The sequence below is a fragment of the Miniopterus schreibersii genome (assembly GCF_964146895.1).
Source record: "Miniopterus schreibersii genome assembly, chromosome: 9".
Classification (NCBI taxonomy): domain Eukaryota; kingdom Metazoa; phylum Chordata; class Mammalia; order Chiroptera; family Miniopteridae; genus Miniopterus; species Miniopterus schreibersii.
This window is the reverse complement of record NC_138118.1, coordinates 69,251,205-69,276,842: the sequence shown is the minus strand read 5'-3', so window position 1 is coordinate 69,276,842 and position 25,638 is coordinate 69,251,205. Positions and strand designations below refer to the sequence as shown.

General features: G+C 39.1%; 1 protein-coding gene across 2 annotated transcripts in view; it reads left to right on the top strand.

The window, feature by feature from the left end:
• The window catches only part of SNX13 (sorting nexin 13), a 91,400-nt gene extending 78,603 nt beyond the window's left edge, over positions 1-12,797 (top strand). For both annotated transcript variants that reach the window (XM_081146399.1, XM_081146400.1), the window contains exons 21-26: positions 1,872-2,033; positions 3,497-3,568; positions 6,035-6,180; positions 6,447-6,515; positions 8,277-8,389; positions 9,240-12,797. In XM_081146399.1, the coding sequence (XP_081002525.1) occupies positions 1,872-2,033; positions 3,497-3,568; positions 6,035-6,180; positions 6,447-6,515; positions 8,277-8,389; positions 9,240-9,487 (810 nt within the window). In that variant the 3' untranslated portion in view covers positions 9,488-12,797. The remainder of the gene's footprint in view (positions 1-1,871; positions 2,034-3,496; positions 3,569-6,034; positions 6,181-6,446; positions 6,516-8,276; positions 8,390-9,239) is intronic.
• Positions 12,798-25,638: the final 12,841 nt, after the last annotated feature.

The window sequence follows — 25,638 nt, the reverse complement described above, 5'->3', positions numbered from 1 at the left end:
CCAACAACTGAGCCACACCAGCCAGGCCTTAAGTAATTTTCTAATTCTTGATATAGATTTAGTTTCTATCAGTTGTAGTTTATCCTCATACCTAGATAGCATGTGAGGTTGTATTCATTTAACCAACTTTAAAGGTTGTACTAGTTGAATCCACTTTTCTACTAAAATTATGTTTCTGAAGTGTAAGATATATAAAATTCTAAAATATTTTTGAGGATATTCAAATAGTTTTTAATGTGGGTTGTGGATTAAAGTGAAATCCGTGCCTTCTGTGCTTCTGAAATTCTACCTCTTCTGTGAACATTATCTTAGTAGAAAGGTGGCAATTTTCCCTCAAGCTGTGCATTTTAAATGTGGTATTCTCATGTTTATCTCTCTCAAGAATTCTGCTTGTGTTCTTATGACTTAGTTCATTTATAATGTCATTACAGTTAAAAAAACAACACAACCTCTTGGCGATAAAAATGTGATAATGTCAGTGTTGGAAATAATGTTCTGCCTGATTTGAGTACTGTCTTGGTTAACCAAAAATTACTGTATATAGAATTAGAATTACACACACACGTACACACACACAAACATAGTTTTACATTCACACACACACGCAAGCGCACGTGAACACACAAGAGTTAGCTTCATTTTTATTTCCATCTCTCTTCAGCAGTAGTAATGTTCACATCCTTCTTCGTCCTGATGTCCGTCCTTTGGCTCTACTCTAAATTCTACTTTGACAGTGTCCCCCATAGATTCCCGTCAAGCATGTCTATAGCTCTGTTGCTCAGCTTAGGCCAGGGAGTAACCAACACTCCATCCTTTTTACAGTTACCTTGAAATTCAGTTTTTGTTGTTATTACTGTATTACTCTACATTTTCAGAATGTTTTTCTTGATGGACACTATAAAGCATATAAGAGTGAAGGAGTTTTGTCTTCTTGATACCTTGTATTAACATTGTGCTGTGTTCCTTAAACAGTGGTTTGTTGGTTTGTTTACTATTTGCTTTTTTCTTTTTGCATGGCACATAATTTGTTTCTGTGGTAGTTTTTATGAGACTAAACACTTTCTAGAAAATATTCTTGTATGACTGGGTTTTTTGGTCTCCTCCCCTTTTTTTTGGTCTCCTCCCCTTTTTTTGGTCTCAGAAAGTTCCATATTCAGCTACTTTGGCCTCTTTAGATGTAGCGCTCTTTCCTAATTGAAATTATCTGACATTTGTACAATCACAGTTCTATTTTAATGCTTCCAAATCCTCTGGAGATGATTTCATTTTATATCTCTGATCATATTTTCTTTTAGACAGTTTCTGTTCTCGTTACTAAAATATGGTTTACATGTCTGGTTTGTAACTTCTCTTTTTCTTCATAATGGATTTCAAATTTCTTCTATTGGATGTATGAATCCTAAAAATTATTTTTAAAAAATTAATTTTAAGTAGTCACTTGTTAGTTATTTCAGCTTTCAGTTTATTTTATTGCCTTGTTAACTGTTCGGTAGCTCCTAAAAATATCTGTATCATTGTTGCTTTGAATTGTGGCAGAAGGATGTTAATAGCTAATTCCAGTTGCATCAGTTTTTGTTTTGAAAAACTATTTTTTTTTCAGAATTTCTTTAATAAGAAGGCAGCCAACGCTTATATATATTTTCTAGCAATAATGTTATCACTCAAGTTTGTCATGTACTTATATGTGAAAATACATTTTTAAGACACATCGAAGACAACAGTTACATACTTTTAAAATGAAGTGAACTATTATAGACTGGAAAATTAATTATTGCATCTTCTATGTATTACACGCTGTGTTTTCCCAGGCTTCTCAGTTGAATAACAAATCTGATACAGTGAAGTCATGGTGTAATATCTTTTCCCTGTAGATGGACACTTTTGTAAACCCACTTCGAAATTCTATGAGGAACGTTTCAAATGCGGTTAAATCCCTTCCTGATAGCTTGGCAGAGGGGATGACCAAAATGTCGGACAACATGGGCAGAATGTCAGAAAGATTAGGTCAAGATATAAAGCAATCATTTTTCAAGGTAAGAGATTTTCAGCAATGTCTAAAGCAAACTACTTTTAAGTCAACTAAGATTTATTGAGCCCCTGCTTAGATTTACCTATTTCTTTCACGGAAGTCCAAAGTCCTCCAACACATAGTCTCATAAAGAATTTAAAAAACTAAAGAGAGTACATTCTTATCAGAAATGAATACTATAAAATCCAGTCACTCCTCAGTCTCTGTTATGGTAGAATTTTAAAATCTATTTAAAACAAATATTTAAAATTGGTAAAGTTAACACTCTTTGTTCTGTTTTATTCCATTATGCCATTTTTTAAATCCTGTAATGCTATTAAATTTTATAACAAAACAATTAAAAGCTATTGTGCAAGTTAGTTATACTAGTATTCATGAGGAAAGATAAAGGTTGATTTCTCCTGATATAAACGATCAAAGGGAGGAAATGTCTTTCACCATCGTGAGCCTCTGGGACCATGCTTGCCAGTCTGTACCTGAGTGGTGTAGAAGAGTTTCCTAGCAATCTTTTTCATTATATTAGCAAATATAGGCAGTGGACCAAGTAGTTTGTGGCTTCATAATTTGTACCTTCATAATTTTGACCTAAATGTTTAAGGTTATAATCAAGACTATAAAAGAAAGCATGTAGCTATTACAGTTTCCTATTTGTTAGATCAGTTTGAATGAAGAGGAAATATATAGAAACACAGACTTTTTTTACTATAGAGACAACTCCTAAAATAGTGTATCAGTCATACTCTTCTATTAGTTCTCATACTTTCTCTAATGCTTCATCTTTATTTCTAATCATGGGAAGTACACTCACACTGAAATGAGGATTTCCAGTGCCCCTTCTGCTGATAATCGCCCTTATGACTTCATAGGAAAGTCCCTGGACTTTTCCAGGCTTCTTTCTCCTCACCAATAACATGAAGGGTGATAATAGGTGATTTTGATGTTTCTTTCTGTGATGATAAATGATTATCAGCTAACATGGTCTTTCTGTCCTTTTTTTTTTCTTCTTTTTCTTTTACCGTAATTTACTCTGTCCAACAATCAGTTAATTAGTTCTGTCACCCTGTTAACATACTATCAAGCTCTCTGTGGTAAAAGAAAGATTGGAGTTCTATTCCCTGGCTGTGTTACTAACTTTTGGTCTTTAAATCATTTAACCTTTCTTAGCTTTAAATTCTTCTAAAAAGTATGGGTGTTTGACTAAGTAATCTCCCCTTCCAACTAAAAAGTTAAGCGTTTTAAAGGAAAAAAATATTTCAGTAATGAAGTAACCACCCTTTTATATTTTGGTTTCTAATTTCAGATTATTAATACTTTTTACAATATACTTTGTTTATATATTGTCCCAAATATCAAATCAAATGCCACTTATTATGTTTGATAATCATTTTGGTTTATTATTGTATTTTGCTCTTTCACTGTCGGAGTGTTTACTTTGTTCTGTTTTATTTTTATTTTTTTTAATGTTAGATGCCTCCTTTAATTCCGAAGGCTGATTCAGATCCTGAACATTGTCGAGTCTCAGCTCAACTTGATGATACTGTGAGTTAATTTTATTTTTGATAGTATTCAGTTGTGATTCAAATCATACTTTACAGATCTTAACATTTTAATGAAGTGTAGTAATGTATAGCTATGATTAATATGCATATATTGTAAGTGTTGAGTTTGATGAATTCTTACAAACTGAACATACCCATGTAATCAGCACACTAAACAAGAAACAGATTGTTGTCTGTGCCCCAGAAAGCCCCTAATGCTCTCTTCCTGTCACTATCCTCTCCCCACCAAGGGTAATCACTATCCTGACTTCTACCCTGCTTTTATACTTAATATAAATGAAACTATAAGGTATGTACTCCTTTAAGTCTGCCTTTTTTGCTCAGCATTGTGATTATCTCTTCATGTTGTTTCGTGTGACTGTACTTTCTTCATTCTCGTGGCCTTACAGTACTCCATTTTGTAACTGTTGTACAATTTATTTGTTGTATTATGAATAGTACTCCTATGAACATTCTGGTATGTGTCTTTTGATTAAAAAAATAAACCTGTTTCCTTTGGGCCTATACCTAGGAATAGAATTGCTTGATTGGAGGGTATGCAAAATTTCAGTTTTAATAGATGTTGTCCAATAGTTTTCCAAAGTGTGTGTTCCACTTACACTGCCACCAGCAATGCATGAGAATTCCAGTGGTCCACAGCCTGCTAGTGTTGTGTTTTTTTACTTTAGCCATTCTGGTGTTTGTATCTCATATGGATTTTCATTTCTCTGATGACTGTGTGAAATATTGAACCCCTTTTCATATGTTCATTGGCCTTTTGGGTGTCTTGTCTTTTGTGTCTAGCACTTTCCCCCATTTTTTCTGTTGTCTTGGCTGTCTTTGTCTTATGATTAGTAAGAGTGCTTTATATAATCTGAATATCGGTTCTACGTCAGATTTGTGTATTGCAAATATCTTCCTTGTGTGCTTTTGTTCGGTGTATACAATCTGTGCCTATTGCAAGGTCACAAAGATATGTGATTTTCTTTAATTTTGTTTGTTTGTTTTTACCATGTAACATTTATATTTGGCATGATTTTTGTCTATGGAATGATGTAGGGGTCCAGTTGACCCAAACGCCAGTTACTGAGAAGACTCTCTTTCCCCCGTTTCTGTGCTTCTCCTTTGTCACAAATCAGATTATTGTATATATTTGGGTCTGGGTGCTGTATTCTCCTCTATCAGGCAGATTTATTTTAAAGTTATAATTATTTCCCTTCAGTTTTTCATTAAATTTCTTTATGATAAACTGTTTTTAAAAATATAATATTTTTATTTGTTTATTAAGACTGTTTCAGAATGTTTTATTATGAGTTGTGCTGGTATAATATCCATAACATTGTACCTTTTGTTAAAGGTTTTTACAGTTTAACTTAGAATTGTCATGTGGCACCAAACTCGAATATACTTGATCAGACAATAGGACAGTGTTTTGCCTCAGTAATGAAATGTGTCTCTCCTCACTGCCCCTCTGCCATGTCTCCCCTCCTCTTGGTTAAGCTATGAGTTTTCAGTATGTGGTGAAAGGGAAGGCACACTAAGAAAATGTTTATAACATGACAGTGAAAAATGCATAACTCATGCTATTTTCTCAATATTTAAATTACAACATTGATGAAGAAATCAATGGAGAGAGTATTTTAAGTGAAGAGTTATGAACTTAACTGGCAATTACAGGGTATCCCAAAAAATGTATACACATTGAATAATTATAAAGGTAGTGCTTATTAAAATACATTTTATTTTCAAAATGTAATAGAATCAGCTGTTAAAGTGTGTATACTTTTTTTGGGACACCTTGTATATGCAGTTTTGTTGCATTTCTAAATCTGTACCTGTTTTGGCTATATATATATTTACATCAAAGCATTCTAAGTGTCTTCCTTTACTTTTATATCATTAATCAAATATTCCCATTATAAAAGTGTTCAAATTTTTACTTGTTAAAAGAAAATTCTAGTAGTGAAATATGTCTTATGTAATGTTAGCTTAGCTGTGTACTAGATTTTATTCAGTTCTTTTCCCTGAAAATACCTAAATACATGCAACTCATTAACCAAGCAAAACACAGTATTCTGTATAGATTGTGTTTTGTTGTATTAAATAAGGAGAAATATTGAGAATATTTTGTTTTTTTTTTAAAGAGTTGCCCCAGGAATATAGGTAAGGGGCTGGTATTTGCCTTAGCAAAGTAGCACAGACTCTACTAAAAGAGTAAAATCATTCCCCAAGACCATCATCAGAGTCATGGAATTTACTCATCATTGTAGGGCTGTAAATTTCTGTATGCTGTCCAAATGAGTGTTAAAAATGTCTTTCTAAATTATGATGAAATGTCAGGTTATGAAAGCTATAGTATAGCTTGTTCTTTGACAGTGAAATAGCAGCAGTCATTTTGTACAAGTATCTATCTAAGGTGCACAGGTAACTCAAGTAAATGCATTTATCTCTTCTCATGCATTGTCAGGTGGATGACAATATTCCACTGAGGGTAATGCTGCTTCTCATGGATGAAGTATTCGACTTAAAAGAGAGGAATCAGTGGCTGCGAAGAAATATCAAAAACCTACTTCAACAGCTTATTCGAGCCACGTACGGCGATACTATCAATAGGTGCCACGTTTTTTACCCTCCCCCACTTAGGGCTGACCTTGCTTAGCTGTTAAACTTTACTTCTGGATGTAGATTGCTCCACCTTCACAGGGGAATCTCCTCCTCTGGGCCTTTCAGCATCATTAAAGCAGTCTGCCTCTCTCAGAGAGCATTCGTATACAAACTAAGTTGCGTACTCCATGAAAGTAGTGTTCATTTTATTCATCTTCTAATTTAAATTATTTCATTTTAAATGATCTCACTTATTTAAATTTCTTTACTTTCAGAAAAATAGTCGACCATGTTGATTGGATGACCTCACCTGAGCAAGTAGCAGACTTAGTGAAACGTTTCAGGTATATCTTAAGACACAGTCACTTCTTTCAGGTAGTACAGAGTTTAGCATAGTTATTGCTGATTAACTTTGATTGCTTTTCTTTTCTTCCTGGCCATAAAGTTGGTTTTAGTTATCACTAATGAGCCAAAAGACTTGGAAGAATTGTAATAAACATTTTTTACATGGGCCTATTGATCTTTGTTTTCTTTAAAACCAGAATAGAAAAAAGTATAAAAGAAAATTCTTAAAATGTCAGGCTACATTTTCTCACAGTAAAGCGGCTTTAAAATAATTGAAATATTAGTGTGGGCAAGGCATGGTTGTATATAATCGAATACCTAGTGTTGGGATTAATTTTTCTCACTTGTATTTGCTAACCTTAATTTTAAATGAAAAGGTTTAAAAATATGTATGTCTCTGGCCATAGTCTAATTTTTTAACTATCTGAACCTCGTAAAAGAATACAGATTAAGGGCAGTAGTATTCCACTTTATATGTTCATTCTACAAAAATATTCTGAGCCCCTCCTCTGTGCCTAGCACTTTGCCAGTCACCAGGGACTCAGATGCAGCTCCTGAAGAAAAACATGGAACAGCAGAGAAGGAGACCTCTTCTCTAGACATGAAAGACAAGCAAGGCTTAAATCTTCATGGCATCTTGTATTTTGAAATAGCAGAAGCAAGAAGGGAGCTATCAGTACTGAGCCCCATTTGCTTGGTACTGTGCCAACTACTTTATGTACACTTTCTGATTTTCTCATGTTTCGTGAGGTAGGGATTTTTGTCTCCATTTTGTTATGAGGAAATCGAGGATTAGACAAGTTAAGCAGCTTGCCCAGAGGCTTGCGTGCTGGAAATAGGGAACTGGGTTTCTCTAACCTGAAGCTATAGTTTTCCTCATTATACCATACTGTGTCCAAAAATTGGACCACTGCCCTGACACGTTGATTCTGTTTCAGGCCAGGTAAATGATGTTCCTCGTGAGCAGTGATTCCCAACCTTGGCTGCACATTGAAATCACTTGGAAACAAGCTTTAAAAAGTGTTGGTGCTTGGGCCCATCTCCAGAGAGTCTGACTTAATTAATCTGTTGGAAGGCCTGCACGTTAAGAGTGTTTTAAAGCTCCCAGGTGTCTCTAATGTGTAAAGTTAAGAACGACTGCTCTGGGGATTCTCTCTCCCTTAGACCAGATTCCCAGATGGAAGCTTAGTTATTGTGCTTAAATCTCTGCTTTTGGCCTCATAAATAAGGAACCAGGAATTAAGCATGCTGTGAAAGTGAAGGAGAATGGGTTATATGTGTGAAAGGAACCTTGTAATCAATCCAGCTGTAAGGTGTGGGTGCAGAGTTTTTTTTTATGTTGGCTTAGTTATAAGGGACCTGAGGGAGATTAACTCGAAGTTGCCCGAATTCAGGATGTCGTGGGGTTGTATTTAGATGAGTTATTCAATCTCAATGAGAGGAGAGGCCTACTTTGAGTTTAAATGACTGTGATATAGTCATTTATGTATTCCGTTTTGCTGTCTTTACCATTTGTCCGTGTTTATAAGTTATTTCAGGGTAAAATTCATCTGTATCTTTCTTGTGTATGTCCTTTTATACCTAAAATTGAACCTTGTAGTTAGTTACTATTTGTTGGATTTTATACTTATATAAAATTTCAGAAATGTTTCCTCTTTCTGTTTACTTTGTGTTTTCTATAGAAAATTAGAATAATTTTACCAACTTGTATCATTAGAAAATGACAATGATTACAAAATTTATTTAATCTTTTTAAATAGAGATGCCTTTTGGCCAAATGGCATTTTAGCAGAAACTGTTCCATGCAGAGATAAAGCTATCCGAATGAGAACAAGAATTGCAGGAAAAACTAAATTACTTTCAATTATGCCAGGTGAGTGAACATGTTGGGTAAAAATCTCATTAATTTGTAGTTCTTCTGAATTTTGGCATTGAGCATGCTAGTTTGATTGTAACAGCTACCATTTGATTGCTTACCATATACTAGGCACTGTTCTAGCATTCCTCATTTTTTCTTAACCAATCCTCATGACATTATTATGAAGGTAGGCACTGTTAGTGTTATAGCTTTATATGTGAGGAAACAGAAGCTCAAAGAGGTTAAGCAAGCCGCCCAGAGTTTATAGCTAGTGAGCAGGTGGTGGGATTCTGACTCAGCTCTGAATGACCTGAAAGCCACTGCTTTTAACCACTTGAAAAAAAGTGGTGCTTTTAACCACTTCACTTTGCTGCCTTGAAACATTCTGAGAATAAGTTGATGACAGATAAAATATGTAACAGATTTAAGGGCTAATAAAGGAATCTGAAGTTTGAGGTTTTCAAGAAGAATGTTTGTTCTACTTAAGAGAACAAACCAATTCTTTCAAAAAATCCTTTTACATAGGAACAACTGATTGATCCATTATTAATCTTTATTAAAACATGATCCCAAAGAAAGTACACATAGTGCCATTCTGTTACTTCCTCAGAACACTGCTATTCACTAACTTAAATTCACTTTGTCCCTTTTGTCTTTTCTCCCAGTGTCTATCGCATAAGTGGGTGGATGCGTGCACACACACGTGTAAATGCTAAGCCTCAGTTACAGCTGAAAGGCATTAACTGAACACCTACTATTAGTTACTCTGCTGTGTTCTTTACATTCTTGATTTAACTTAGAGCATAGTTTCTGTTTTGTTTCCTTAATGTGGATAATGAATTATGTTTATTTTCCCCCTATGTAGATGAACTGAAGCACATTATTGGGGCTGAGACAACACGGAAAGGTATTCTTCGTGTTTTTGAAATGTTTCAGCACAACCAGTTAAATAGGAGAATGGTCTATGTCTTCTTGGAAGGTTTTTTGGAAACCTTATTTCCACAGTATAAATTTCGTGAACTTTTCAACAAACTGCATTCACGGTCAATGCAGATGCAGAAATACAAACAGAAACTTCAAACATCTCAAGCGCCTTCTTTACAGAAAAGGTGACCCTCCAATCTGTGAAGCTGGTGTTCCTTTGTCCAGAACTGAAGTGTGGACAGATCTTCTGGGGCTTAACTCATATACTGTTGTGCCTGCACCAGTCTCTTAGTGTCTCAAATAGATTATTAACACACCCGCAAGACTGTGGTTCTTCTCATCCCCGTCTGTAATCCAGTCACTACCAAGAGAGTTGCCGTGTCTTAAATGATTTGGTGCATATTTTGCGACATTGAGAGGATACTGCCCCCATCTCAAGCAAGAATGATGTTGACCTCTTTAGTTTCAAACTAAGCAGCGATCTCCAGCAGTGACAAAGTGCCAGAGTAGTGTGTGTAGAGGGGAGCTAAGGAAAGCACAAAACAACGGTTCACAGATCAATTGGCTAATTTGTTCAACAGTGGGAGACTGCAGTGTACCATTTGGAGGGATTTGTTTTGCATAATGATTTTATAGGTCTCTCTTGGAATTTGAACATATTGTGGATTAGCCAGGTGAATGATGTTTGGAACATCTGTTTTGGGTCTGGGGAAAGTGACAGAATGCCTTTAAAGTATGAAGTAACCTTATACCCCAAATTACAGCTTTGTGACATAAAATTAAATCTAGTATAAAATAAAGCCAATCAAAACCAGAATGATTGGATTTGTTCTCTGGTATCAAACAAACTTTAATTGATTCTTATGTGCTTTAAGGGCTCTCTTTTGCTCTTACAGTACTCAATCCACGTTTTCTTTTGGCATTCTGTGTGCAAAAAGAAGCATATGGCGGCTCTCATTTAATGTTCAAAATCACTACAGTTTTCTTTATCTTTAAGAGATCACTGTTTATAAAGTAGGGTATAATTTGTTGAAAGAACTGCCAAATAAATTCTGTCCTAAAAATATGAAAATTTAAAAGGAAATAAGCACTCTATTGAAAGTTACCATATGATAATTTTAAATTGTGTGATCTAGACATACCTTAGGTGATTGCAAAACTAGCAAATCAAAGGATTAAATGAGCTTATTAGTCATCTGTAAACATACAAATTCCTAATTCTGTTATAGTGTACATATATGAAAATAAATAATGAAAACAGAACTATAATATTTTTTAAAATATGCTTTTATTTATATTTTGCATAATGTAAAATTCTACTAAATAAAGCAAGTTGGCAAAATTCCTCAGTGTATACACTTAAGTCCCTAAAATAATTTTATACCAACAACAACAAAATACCTTTTCCAGTTTTGGAGCCTCTGCATTTCCCATAGTTTTCTCACTTTCTGTGTGTCCATCCTGGAAGTCTTTCTATCCCTTGTATGCAGGATTTCTGCATAGTTTTAAATACTTCCACTGACTAAGGGTTTGGGTGTGTCATCATTTTTTGTTTTAAAAATATTTAACACTAAAACCTTAAAATAGTGAAGCTACTTATCAGACCACTGAGCCAAGATCCGGGTATTAAAAGAACGTCTGGGTGCTTAAGATAAAGGGACAAAGTATTGGTATCCCAGTTATTTGGGAGCTTTAAGATTGGGACAAGATATTATTGTCTTGTTTTCTCTGAGGTCCTATTTAAAGAGTGAAGCCTAATAACAGAGTAAAGCCTTCCTTTAAAGCTTTATAATAATAATCATATTTATTAATGATGCTAGTGTGCATACTTGTTGTATGCATCTATTCAGCGTGTGTTGCATGTCTTCAGAATTGCATAAGTGAAATCCCTTTAATTGCAACTTGCAAAAGAGAAAGATTTTCCTCACTGACTCTGGTGGAAGAAATTTCTTCTTCTCAGTGTGTCTCCCTTCCCTGGTTCCTCCCCGTGCCCCAGGCTTTAAAAGTGAGGCTGTGTAAAACATGTCTGTAAAAAACATCAGCATGGCCACAAGTGCAGTGATTTTCAAATATGCCCCTGCCCAGTTCAAGTATATTTTTGACATAAATAAACCTAAGGGTAAACAGAAGAATTCATGTAAGAGTCTAGCGTGTACATGTGAAAAACATTTCTAGATAATGTGAGGAGCACTGGCCATCAACCAGGGAAAGAAATGTCATGTGAGATTACAAATTTTCATAACAGCCCTGCAAGAGAACTGCATCACACCAAAAATATTTGAGTAAATGAGTTTTTAAAATAATTTTTGTTTAAAAGAGTTTATATTTCAAAGGCAGAAATGTCAAATGGTAGTCTATGTAAACAGTTGTGCATCTTCTCTGTGCACATCTGTGTTTTACATCAGAGAGAGCCATGGTCATGCTAAACTTAGAGATACTTTTTGAATGACTTGGTCAAGCTGTGTGTAAAATACTTAACCCATAAGTCAAGTACAGTGTACTATGTTTAATAAAGTTATTACATTTAATGCATTTATTGCATATATGAATATACATGAAGAGGCTTTATGTCTTCTGATATTTGATTTTTGAATGTGTTTTTTAAGTCAGTGGTGCCTTTAGGCAAAAACCTTCAAAAGTAATCATTCTTTGGGTTTTCTGATTTTTCAGGTAAAAACTATTTAGGAACCATCACAACTAACTTTTAATAGTTTACTTACCTAAGAAAATGGATTGTATGATTTAAATATATTAGATGGGCATTTCCTATAATTTGAGTGTTTCGAATAGTTGCTGAAAATAATTGTGCCATTGACCGATGGATGCACTTGGTTAGCCTTAATTTTTTTTTAAACAAACATTAAAACTTTCTTGACTATTTCATTTTGCTCATTATAAGTTGTGCTGCTGGTGTTTGGAATAAAAAAATCAAACAGTTAAGTACTACCAGAAGGTGTACCGATTTTTAAAAAATTAAGAACAATATAAATTTCACAATCTAAAATTTTAATTTTGTGCAATATTTTCATTTAATGCATGTGTATTTGAGTAACTGTAAAATAAATGAATTTTTAATGTTTTGAGATCTAATTTAAACTGTCTTCTTAACCCAACAACTTACATTCCGTTGTTGCTGCATCCTTTTATTTAAGGACTTGTTTTAAAAGTCTTTTTTGTCACTCCTTGTAAAATTCTTTTGTTAATAGTAAGTTTTGCTTATAGGAGCATGACTCCTGTATTACAAGGGAAAAATATAAAGAGCACATTTTAGGATTATAATTGTTAAAAGATAACTTGTGCATATCATTGTACAGTAAGTGTCAACTGTGTGCCTAACTATTCTATCAATACTTTCCTTCTTTAACAAAGAAGAAACTACAATCAGAATGTCAGTTATTTTTATTGAACTAAAAAGAGCAAAAATTTTATTTGGTTTGTGTTATGTTCTGTCCATTAGAAAATACTAATAAAGTATTAACAAACCTCTTTGTTGAATTTATTTAGTAGAAACTTATTTTTATTGCTTTAAAAAATGCTTGCTCAGTGGTCTTATTTTTAGTTTCTCTGTGTATGTTTTTTTTTTCTTTTCATTTTAGAAATCAAGCAATGCAAGTTCCAGTTTGCTAGATGAGCTATTGAGTGATTACTGACCTACAACTAACTGAATTTGGTTTTCCTTTTATGGGGCAAGTAATTTACCACCACAGTGTTAAAGAAATTCCACCCTTCCCTGTTATTCAGAATTGTGATTTTTCTCATAGAAAGATCTGATAATCCATTAAGAATTTTTATTTGGTCTCATTTTTAATTTATAGTCTCCCTAATATTTTAGACATTTCCGTTCTAAAAGCAATTTGTTCTTTACTCAGCAGCGTAACTGTATTTGGTTGGTCAGAATATTTGCAGCCTCCCTGGACCTGTATCCACAGATGTCTCAGACATCAGATGTGATTACTGCTACCCCACCAGGGACAGGCATAGTATTTCTCCAAGTGTGCACTGTAAAATTTTCATCCCTCTAGGATGTTCTTGGGAGAATAATTTTATACTTTATGTAACTTATGAAAATCTACATGCTACCCAAAACCCTAAAATGTTCACAATTCAAATGGTTACATCAAAGGTTCTAAAAAGGTTTTTTTGTTTGTTTTGTTTTTTAAAAAATATATCTTTATTAATTTCAGAGAGAGGAAGGGAGAGTAAGAGAGAGAGAGAGAGAAACATCAATGATGAGAGCGCTGTCAATGATCAGCTGCCTCCTGCATGCCCCCTGCAGGGGATTGAGCCAACAACCTGGGCATGTGCCCTGACTGGGAATCGAACCAAGATCTCCTGGATCCTAGGTCGATGCTCAGCTTCTGAGCCACCAGGCTGAAAAGTTTTATAATAAATGAATCTGTTTAACTTTGTTTACCTAACTTCCCAAACTTGGTTAATCATGGAATCTTTTTTTCATAAATACCTTTTAATAGCTTGAGGATAGTGTTCCCAGGGAACATGGTTTGAAAAAAATCAGGAAGAAATAAAAGGTGAGGCATCTTTAGTTAGGGAATATAAACTCTAGACAGAAAAAAAATGATGGATTTGGGACACAAGATTTTATTTTTTTTGCCTGTCATTCACGTGGAACAGTTCAGTTTTTGGAATATGAAAAATTAATGGCTGATTATATAGTAGATGTTAGAATTGAATCTGGCCCTACGTACCAGAGTAATGAACTCAGTGAGGTAATGAAGTATGTCTCATGACAGTGGGGACAGTGGGAAAGATACTTGCAAGGACCTTGCTGATGGGATCAAAAGAGAAACAGGATGCGCAGGAGGGGGAGAGAGGTCATACTGTACAGTTCAGGCTTTAAGATGTGTGCTGACATTAACCCACATATAATGGCAGATACTGTGTTTGATCTGGGAAAACAGCAGCTGAAACCTAGTTCTTCACAGGAAAAGAATTAATAGAATGAAAGCTAGAATCAACTCATGTCTGTCAACCAATGCACGGTGCATGAGAAATGTATGGAACGTGATAGTCTAAGTTGGTAAACATTTTCTTCTGCATAGCGGGTGGAGTAAATCAACAGGACTGTGTGTTGGAAGTCCCCAAGGCCACCGCCTGGGGCTTCACGGAGAGCGCTCGCAGGACTCAGCCTATGGTCGGACTCACCGCCAAGATCTGTTACAGCGAAGGGATGCAGAACGGGGGCAAAGGGAAGGGGTGCGGGGCGTGGGGCGAAGCCCGGCCCGAGCTTCCAAGGTTTTCTCCAGGAGTGTTGCCGACCGGGAAAGCTCATTCAGGACTGCCTGTGATTTTTTCTTTTTAATCCGTACACAAGGATGTGCTTCTTGAGTGTTAGAGAGGAAGGGGGGGGGGAGAGAGAGAGAGAGAGAGAGAGATCTATGGGTTTAAGGGTTGCAGCCCATACTCACCCGGACCGAGGATTAAACCTGCAATATGTGCCCTGACTGGGAGTCAAACCCGTACCTTTCAGTGTGCGGGACAACACTCCAACCAGCTAAGCCACCCGCCAGGGCAGGACTGCTGTGGTCTTTATAGGGGCAGTTCCGGTAGGCACCCTCTGCCAGGCGTACAACAAAATCCCGGCCTCAGAAGGTGAGCCTGCGTTCTGCATAAACCACATGTATAGGGTATCCCCATATATGTACAGACACAGTTTGAGTAATTCTAAAGGCGGTACTTATTAAAGTGCATCTCATTTTCAAAACTGAGGTATCAGCTGTTAAAGTGTATACATTTTGGGGGGACACTCGGTATTTTGTGCAAACAGTTTAGGCACAGGGAGCCTTTTTTATCACCTTGGGGAATTGTAGGAATACCCCCGAAATCTAAGTCCTCAGATACTGGAGAACAAGGCCCACCGTGTAAGTAACCCTTTCAAAGGACCGCAGTCCTACCTGCTGTGTTAACCCTTTTCTGTCCAGCTCTACGCCTTGATGTCGAGAAATGGCTGATAGAAAGGGATGAGTCTCACTGAAGGTCAGTCAGATTTATCCCGTGTAGGGGCCTCTGTACCTAGAAGTAGAAACAGGGCAGAAAGAATTTAGATGTAGATTAGAGGGGAAAAAGACCAAGTGGTATTGACATGAATATGTATGGATATATAGAACGCTGGAGGAACAGATTTGTGTGTTTCCAATAAAGATTCCCATAGCAAACAATTATATAGCACTTACCAATCACAGCTTTTTGAGGTGTAGGCACCGTTGTCTTCAGTCTGTAGACGGGAAAACTCGGACATGCAGTGGTCGATTTAGCAGCATCCCAGGCTCTATTTACTAGGTAATGCCAGTAGCGTCCCCCCACCCCCGGCTGTAATAACCAAATACACCTTCAGACATGGCCAGCTGATGTATGGGGCAAAACTGCCACTAGTTGAGAACCACTAATCTCTGCTCTCAGCCACGAAAACAAGATCAAGTAGGGACTGAGGACTTTAACTATGGACATCTGTCTTTATAATCAAACACCCGGCCTCTTTGGGGCTTGCCTTGTGGAGAGAATGTAAACAGGGTTCCTGAGTCTGCCTGAGGAGCCGGGCGCTGCAAGACCAAATATTTTACCTTGCCTTTCTTTAAAGGAGCAGCTCGTAGGTAAGGATGGGGTAGGGGAAGAAAAGGACTTGGCAACCAGAGAGAAATAAGAAAACCAGGGTTTTTCTCGGAAGATGTGAGATGAATGCTTAAATGAAAAAATTGCTGTTTACACTCTCATGACCAGGCTGTGAATTCAACTGTCATTCATACTTGAGGGATGATTTCCTTTCAAATACCTTGTCTTTTTATTTTGTGAGCCAGTCCTTTTAAAGCCTGACAATTCCCTTTCAGACTCCTTTGCAAGTGAACGCCTGTCCTAAATGCTCTTGTTTCTGAGTTTTCCTCTGACAGGTGGGAGATCCACTGGGCTGCCCAGGTGACTCGCCTTCTGTGCTGACTGCCTCCGTGGATGGGCCTCCTTCAACTATCAAAGCTCTCCTCCTTGTTGACTCTTCTATTTCCCCCCTGGTTCTTTTTCTGGGTCTTGGGCAAATCTGGTTCTGCTTTTGATTACGCACAGCTTGCCTGCATTATAGCTCCATTGGTGCGAGCAACGTTAGGAAGCTGATTTTTGCTGCCTGAACTTCTGATTCTCCATCGAAAAGCCATTTGTGTTTTTGTTTGCCTGTCTTGCGATTCTCGGCATCTGCTGGCATTGCAGGCACAGGCTGAATCAGGCCAGTAGTGGGTCCCACCTGGGGGGCTAGGAAGGCGGCCAGGTTGCAGCCTGCAGCCGTAATGCTGTTTCTCCTGCCCAGGTAGGACGCTCTGTGCGGTTTGTCTGATTTACACAGTACTGCACGCTAAAACGCATTCGAGAAAAAATGGTTGTGCCTGCTGGAAGGAAAGCGGCTCCCTGTAATCCTGTTCTCTGGCCTCCCAGCTCCCAAAGCTGCTGCAACAAATTGGTGAGTTTTGTTGTTTATTTTTGATTCCTGGATGCAGTTGCAGAAGTGCACCTGTCCCCCCCCACCCCCGTGTGTGTGTTTGTGTGTGTAATAGGACGGGAAAAAGCCTTATCTCTTCTTGTAAAAGACAAGCAATTATTAGCCTTTTGCAAATGGTCTTTTTATGACTAATCTTGTGTTTGTGGCTGGCATTCACCTACTTTATGGTGTCTCTCAACTTCTGGGAATTAATTGAGCATAAGAACTTATTCATATGCACTACTGGGGATATCTAATTCAAAAATACAGATTTACCACCAAATAAAAGAGAGTGCATACAAACATTTAAGAAATAGTTGAGATTAGTTTCATGTGGTTTTAGAACAAGAGTCGGGACCTGAGAATTTTCCTCAAGTCCAAGGAGGAAATTCTGTCAGTGCGTGTGTGTGGTGTGGGGCTGCAGATGGAACGGGGAAGTGACTTCTGACTTGCCAGGGGCTTCAGGACTCCCTCTGCAGCCTGAAGGATGCTGAGCAGCTGAATTTCCTTTCTCATTTCTTTAAAAACAAACGAGACTTCACAACGAACCAGATGAAGATATGAAAAAGAGCTTTGTGTCAAAAACAAACAAAATAAAATACACACACGTATATAATAGGAAGCAATCCATCACTAAATTCCTCCAGAGTTCCCTAGCTTGCTCAGGAGTTGGATAAAATTCTTTTACCACATGAATATGAAATATTTTATAAAATACGTTTCTTGATAGATATGTATTATGCCTCTGCTTATCTCCTAATTTATAATAAATTGAGTTATAAAGTCTCTTAAATTTAATGGAGCTCCTATTTTGATTGCATAAGTAGGCTAAGTGGGACTTACACATTTAAAATAAAAGAACCAGATAATTTTCAGAAAGTAAATTTTTAAAAAGTCCAATAGGCATGTTTGCTAGCTCTTTAAGGAAACTCAAATGCTTGCTTATATGATAAGTATATATTTAATTTCAGTAGAAGCTGTCAAACTATTTTCCATAGTGGTTGTAGCATTTTACATTCCCACTAGCAAATTAGGAGAGTTTCAGTTACTCTGCATTTTTGCCAGCAGTTGGCATTTTTTCTTTTAATTAGCAATTCCAATGGGTGTATGTTTGTCTCTTATTGTGGCTTTAATTTGTGTTTTCCTGATGACTAATGTGTTGGGCATTTTTTAGATGCTTATTTGCCATCTTATCTCTCCTTTGACCAAGTGTGTGCTCAAATATTTTGCTCATTTCTTTTTGAGCTGTTTGTTTTCTCATTAATTTAATGAGTTCTCTATATATTCTGGAAACAGGTTCTTTAGCAGATGTGTGTTTCACGAAGGCTTTCTCCCAGTCTGTGACTCATCTTTTAATTTTCTTAAAGTGTCTCAAAGAACGGGGGTTTTAAATGTTGATGAAGTGAAATTTACCCATTTTTTCTTTTTGTTTTCCTGTCTTGTCTAAAAAAAAATTGCTCAACTCAATACCATAGATATTCCCTTATGTTTCCTTTCAGAAGTTTTTAGTTTGGGGTTTTATACCAAAACCACACTTTCTGAAGTTGGTACGTTGAAGAGTTTTTAAGGACTTTGCTCATTAACACCCTCTGCTGGAGGGGAACTGTGGGGAAAGAGAGCCATCTATTAGCTAGCTGTCTTGTGACAAGTGAGACTTGTCCCTTCCTGACTACTGCTCCTACATGTCATTGACTTGCACTGTTTCACGGAGGGAGACAGTAAGTGGGGGGGGGCGGGGCAAGAAAAAGGGCCTTGGAAGCAGACTTTTGTGGCAAAAGTCGTAGTTCTGTGACCCGCTGGCTCTGGGACCCTGGTCACTGACAAAATTGTTTTGGGGCAGGGGCCAGCTTAGGCCTCAGCCCCGCCCATGCTCGAATTCAGACACATTTGGGCACATGGGACTGACGTGATGTGGAGAGGCTCTAGAACGCTCTGGAAGATTGTGTGTCCTCAGGGAAGGGAGAGGGACTCTGAATAGAAACTTGGTCAGAAAGCGTTGCCCAGGCGATCTGAAAGGAAGAACGTACCGAGGGCGGCATTTCAAGGGGGGATCTATCCAAAATCTCTGCGACACCTCAGAGTCACAGGGCAACTATTTGGGACCCATGGAACCAAGGGTGTGGCCCAGAGATGGAGTGAGATGAATTCCCTTCACCTCGCACCCCAGCTTTGGCTCCCGGGGGCTCTGAAGACCGGAGCACGTGTCGGCAACTGTGAGCTGCTTGCCAGCTGGCGGCCCGAGGCCCAGCCGAGCTCGGGGCCCTGGCCCTGCCTCTGTGCAGGGCTTATTTTCCTGCCAGCCTCAGCCATTGGTTTTTCTTCTGAGCCTTTTTAAATTTTTTAAAAATCCTCACCCAAGGCCATTGCTTTTCAGAGAGAGTGGGAGGGGGAGAGACACATCAACTGGTTGCCTCCCACATGCACCCCAGCCCCTACAACCGGGGTATGTGCCCTGGGTCGGGATTGAACCCAGCACCCTTCAGTCTGCAGGCTGATGCTCTAACCACTGAGCCAGACCGGCTAGGGCTGTAAATGTTTTTGATTTTAGAGAGAAAGAGGCAGAGGGAGAGAGAGAGAAACATGGATGAGAGAGAAACACTGGTAGGCTGCCTGCTGCACGTCCCCTACTGGGAATCAAGCCCATGACCCAAACATGTGCCCTGATCGGGAATCAAACAGCAACCTCTGGGTGTGACATAGGAGGACACTCAGCCAACTGAGCCGCATGGTCCAGGGCACACCCTCTCATCTTGGTGCTGGGAAGGGGACAGTGACAGAGCCTTCCATTTATGGACTCACTCAATTTATTTCTGTTGAGCTGTAGTCATGGAGATAAATTTACCAAGAGCCGATTTTTAAAGAAATAGCCAGGTACTTATACATCACATCCTCTAACTCTGTACTTCAGAGTGGCCCTTTAGAGTGTCATTCATGAGACTGGTCTTTATGGAGGGCTAATAGCAGGCCTTTTCATGAATAATAATATTCCTGGCTAACATTTAAAGAATGCTTAACATTTGATATGCTTTTACATATTTTGCCTCATGTAATCCTTGATAAATTACCATGAAGTAAGTATTATTATTATTATTATTATTAATTATCCCCATTCTGTAGCTGCAGAGATTCGTTGGGGGAAGGTTCATAATCAGTGGAAGGCCACACTGTTAAGGCTTTGTGGAGCCAGAATTCACTATGCCATCTTGCCTCCAAAGAGTGAGGGAAATGCCACTGGCTGCAAAGCCAAGCTTGGCAGCAAAGAGACTGGGTTCGGAGTTACAGTGAGGCCAAATGGAAAGGACAGGAAAACCCATGGCCCATGAGGTATATAAGCACATGAACTTCACTGGTTAATGGATCTGGGAGCCCTGAATATATAACACCATGAAGCAGATGGCTCCTCCAAAACTGGGTTGGACATAGGAATGTAGGACATTATCAATGCTGTACATCAGACCAGTCCCTATGAACGATCAACTCTTGCTCCCCTCCAGGGGTTGAAAAAGAAATTCAGGTGAACTTCAATATATACCAGAGATAGAATTATTGTCTTACACCCATAAGGATTACACATTCAGAACGCCAATTTCAAGAAGAGAGGAGACTTTCAAAGTTGTTTTATGTCAATGTTGCTTTTACTCATAGCAGAAGGCCTGTATAAGTTTGCCCTAGGACTTAGACCTGCCTCAAGCACTGATGGAGCAGCCTAGCTGGGGTCCCATTGGCATGGAGGTCTGAGAAGCCTTTTGAGATGGAAGAGGGTTCTTAGAACCTCCTCTAAGCACAGAAGATTAAAGAATGATGGGCCTCAAGGGAAGATAGATATCTGGCACTCAGTCAGATGGTCCTCAAGTCCTGTTTTCACTTTGAGTATTTAGGTGAAGGCTATAATGAAAAATCAGGTCAAAGATTTATCAAGCCAGGATCCTGAGAGCACAAGGTACCAGGAACTTGGGTGTCAGCACTAAGAAACAACCCCTTGGCGCAGAGCTCCAGTTTGCAATGTGGACGAAAAGATGTGACAATGAGGCCTCAGCAGCCATGGGGGTACCTTCTGTAGGCATTAGCCACACGCAGCAAGCCAGAGCAGGCGAGGAAGAAAGCTGGAAACTAAAGGCGAGGCAGGAAGACCAGGCTGAGGAACACATAAGCTGCCTCCTAGGGCAGTTGAGGGGAAATTTGAAGCCTGTGCAGGTCTCCCAGCAAGGACCAGTGGAGCCAGAGAGCCGGTCACTAGTGGCTTAATTGCAACCCAATGTTTACCTGCAGGCTGTGCTGCCAAAGCTCATTGTGCAATGGTGTTGTGTGGCTGTTGTCTAGAAATGTTGCCCCTTGGGTCTCCTGTTTAGAATCCACGAATCATCAGGAGCATGTGAGAGATGCTTTGGACTATGACAAACTGATTAGAACTATAGTGATGCAGGCTTGTGACTTCTTAAGGTCTGTCTAATAAAAAGTTCAGACCTAATGAGATGATTCTCAGACAATAAATTGTAAAAATTACAATAAAGGGACAGTTGTACTAGTCAGCTAGTCCTTGAAGAGGTTGGTTTCTAAAAGACAGGATCTTTTGTATTGATTGATTGATTTTTAGAGAGACAGAGGAAAGGAGAGTGTGTGTGTGAGAGAGAAACACTGATTTTGTGGTTGTTCCACTTAATTACGCACTCATTGGTTGATTCTGACCAGAGATTGAACCTGCAACCTTGGCATATTGGGACGACACTCTAACCAACTGAGCTACCCAGCCAGGGCAAAGACAGGGTCTTTTGATCCATCCGAAGTGTGGGATCGTAGAGCCTGTGAGATTGCTGGGGAACAGAGCCTCCTCTCTTGGAAACTCTTTTCGGCGACAGGTGTTCTTTCTTTCTCTCTTCAGGACACCCGAAGGTTAAAGGAGCATGAAATTTTCCCTAATGCGGCTTAGCTGCTAATCATACACAAAGAAATGAAACCGCGCCGGAGTTGTGAACAAACGCCCTTTGGCATCTGTTTTAGCCATCCTGGTTTGTTTTCTTCCCGCAGCATTTTACACCTCCCAATTCAATTTGTAACTCGCCCCCTTCCTCCCTGCCGTGCAGGCCTGGAGAGCACGCACCACATTGCGGCCGCGGTTCCCGCAGCTTGTCACGGGCGGGGACTGCGCCGGGCACTGGCCAGGTCACACGCAGGCTCCAGGCCCAGCGCTCCTGCCCCTGCTCTGTCCCACCACAAGCTGGTAACTTAAGACGGGGAGTCTTATATGGAGTCTGCAAAGTTCAAAAATGGTCAGAAAGTACAGCCCATTCAAACCGGGCTTTCTAGGGGCTTCAGGGGAGTCTGGGTCAGAGTGGCCCACCTGGGAACTTTGTGACATGAAAAATGCGACACTCTCACCCTGCTCCTGAGTCAAGCTGCTATTTCACTGTGGTTTCTGGGGACTCCAGGCAGGTCTAGGGAGCCAACAGCAGACACACACGCCCAGTTGGGAGTTTGGAAAATTGGAAAGTCTGATTTTGGTTTTGCAGCCTCCACACAAAGTCAAGGAGATGCGAATGGCCAGAGGTAGTGCAGTTTCTCTTTTTGGTGCAGACGATGGGAATTGAACCCAATCCTTGTGGCTGCTGTTTTCCAAAGGCTAGCTGTATGCCTGTCGAGTTGAGTGGACAGAATGATAGGACTTTGAAAGCCTCCTCAGGGGAGGGGCACAAGATCTTGATCAACAGGGACAGTGTCTCTCTAGATCCGCTGCCTTCTAAAGTCACACTGTAAAACCACTGTTCATACTCCTGGAACTTCCCCAGGTTGATGAGGGATGTTGGCAATAACTTGGCTCATTAAACAGGCCATAAATTTAACTCTAGGACTGAAATAATATTTAAGTACAAAGGCAATGGCCTCTGGCTGCCTCGTAAATCAAAAACATGGTCCCCAAAGGGACACAGCAAGTCCAGATTTGATCCGAAATACATAGGAGAATTTACTTGGTGATAAAGAGGGCATCTCATAGCAGGGGGACAAAGGGCAGTTTAATAGTGGGTTTTGTGGAAATGGCGAGCTCCTCCATCCCTCACCTGTATATCACAATAAACTTAAAGTACAGAAAAAATCCCACATTTATAAAGAGACCTTGAAAGCACCAGAAGAGAACATTGGGAGAATTCTTTTGTATCCTTGGAGTGGGGAAGGTCTTCCTAATTAGATGTTTCAAAATCCAAAAGCCATAAAATGAAAGGTTAATTCAAGTACAAAGAGTAAAAATAACTGTGGCATGGCAAATTATACCATGAGGATATAAAAATCAAATGACAAACTGGGAAAAATTGTCACAGCCAAAGGTTAAACTCCCAGGACATAAAGATCTAACAAAAATCAATTTGAAAAAAGGAATGCTTTAAACATAAAGGCAGCATATTATATACATTCTCATCTTGCCTTTCAGCTTAGTGATAGTGTCTTCATAGTTTTTCGCTGCTGTGTTTCATTGTTTGGGGGGGAAAAATCATAATTTCTTTACCCAGGCCCCTGTTGGTAGACATACGGGTTTGTTTTTTCCAATCTTTTGCTTTAAATCATTTTTTTCCAGCAGAGGAATTATATTGTCCAAGAGCTTATGAAGTCTAGTTGCCTGTGGATTCAGATTTTGGCTAATAATATCAATTTCAAGCTGCATGACCTTGACCTTGGGCCTCTGTTTACTCATCTGTGTAATGGGTTTGAAGTTGATAGTATCCACAACATGAGATTGTTGTGAGAATTCAATGTGTGAAAAACCTTGGTAAAGGGCTTAGAGTATTACCTGGCCCATGGTAACTTCTATGGGAATGTTAGTTATTATTATTATCACTATGTGACAAATGATATAAATTTTACTGGCTTTATAAATTTTTAAGTAATTGTTTAGGACTCATGATAAGAGAGAGAGAGGCCTTAAGTGAGAACTGTTGTTTCCCAAAGGCAGTTCGTGAGATCCAGTGATGGAGCAAGACCTCTGCTACTTGATGTTTCTCGCTTTTAGTGAACAGGGGCTGAGAGCTGCAGCGGGAGGCAGCAGGCCTGGGTGTCAGCAACTGTGGGGGTGGCTCTGGAGCCTGCATTTTAATGAGCATACCCGGGATTCTGCTGCAAGTGATCCCAGACAGCATTTTGAGAAAGCACTGCTGACTGTCCCCTGGGTAGGTAGATAGTCAAGTCTTAAGCACAGTGACTGAGAGAAATTGATCAGGTGCAAATTTTTTAAAACTGAAGCCAGTGTTCAACAATAATAAATATCATAACCCAGTCCAGAGAAAAGGTTGACTTTATCGAGGCATCATTACTTCATAACTGCTTCCAGGGTTTGTTGCTTGTTTGACTGTTGCATTCTAATTTATTTATATTGCAAGTCCCTGTGGCCAGTGAACTTGATTTCCAGTTTTGTCAGTGTCCTCCAAGTCCAGTGCATATTCTCTTTGCACATTCTTGTTAATCTGTTGATGCTGTTCAGAGCTACTAAAGAAAGAAGAAAGTTCTAATGCTGCTTCAAGATTTCTTATTGTCCTCTCAGGTGGAGACTTGCTGGTATAAAAGAAAGACCACAGGTTTAATAGTCGAATCAGCTCATCGATTACTAAACTGCGAAATATTGGAAAAGTTACCATACTTCCCCGAACTCAGCTGGCTCATGCATAATATTGGGATGATAATACTTATGCCCACAGTTGTTCCAATGACTAGAGATAATACAGACAGGAGATCACACAGCAGGTGCTCAGTGAATGGTAGATACAGCATGTGATTAAGGCTGATTTTTCCAGGGGCCTCTCTTCTGGTTATCTGATGCCCCCTCCTGGACACTCCAGAACCTGGATCAAGCAAGGGTCGGTCAGCTCACTTGCTTCCAACTAAAGGTCTTGTAGTTTCCTGATGCTGTGTGTCAGGAGGAGACTGAAATCGAAGCCAGAGAGCCGGTCAGACCACAAAGAAAATCCAGGAGAGGGCACTGGGGTGGAAACCAGAGAAACCAGATCAGGGTGGAAGACAGAGCCGAGGATTTTCTGAATGATAATATCAATTGTGATCATTACTTTCGGCTCTTATTTACATGTCCAGGACTTACAAGCATTATCTCAGTTACTCTTTACCAAAATTCTGTAGGACACACAAGTAAATCTACATGACCTTGGAATAGGCTACAGTACCAAAAACACAAGGAACCAAAGGAAAAAAATAGATATAGTGCACTTCATCAAAACGAAAAGTGTTTTGCTTCAAAGAGCACTGTCAAGAAAGTGAAAAGACAACCCCCTGGGAGAAAATATTTGCAAATCATATGTATCTGATAAGAGACTTGTATCCAGAATATATAAGGGAATCTTACAACTCACTAATAGAAGGACAAATTACTCAGTTAAAAATGGGCAAAGGATCTGAACACTCATTGGAAGGAGATCTGCAAGTTGCCAGTAGCCCGTGAACAGATGCCCAACATCGCTGGCCACCGGGGAAATGCAGCTCAAACCCGCAATGAGGCGCCGCTGCGTAGTCACCAGAAGGGCTTTAGTCAAGAATGGGTGTGAGGACGTGGAGAGATGAGGCCCCTCGGGCACTGCTGGTGGGAAAGGTCTGGCGGGTCCTCAAAATGCTAAGCCGAGAGCTCCCGGGTGATCGAGCCTTCCACCCAAACGCGCATCCACAGGAAAGCTGGCGCCCAAATGCTCCACGCGGCCCTATTCGTAATAAAGAGCCCAAAGCTGGAAACGACACAATGCCCATCAGCTGATGAATGACAGACACTGTGGCATAGTCACACGATGGGATATTATTTGGCGATGACAAGGGATAAATTTGGTAAGTGCAAACAAACCTTGAAAACATCATAATTGAAAGAAAGCTGTCACAAAAG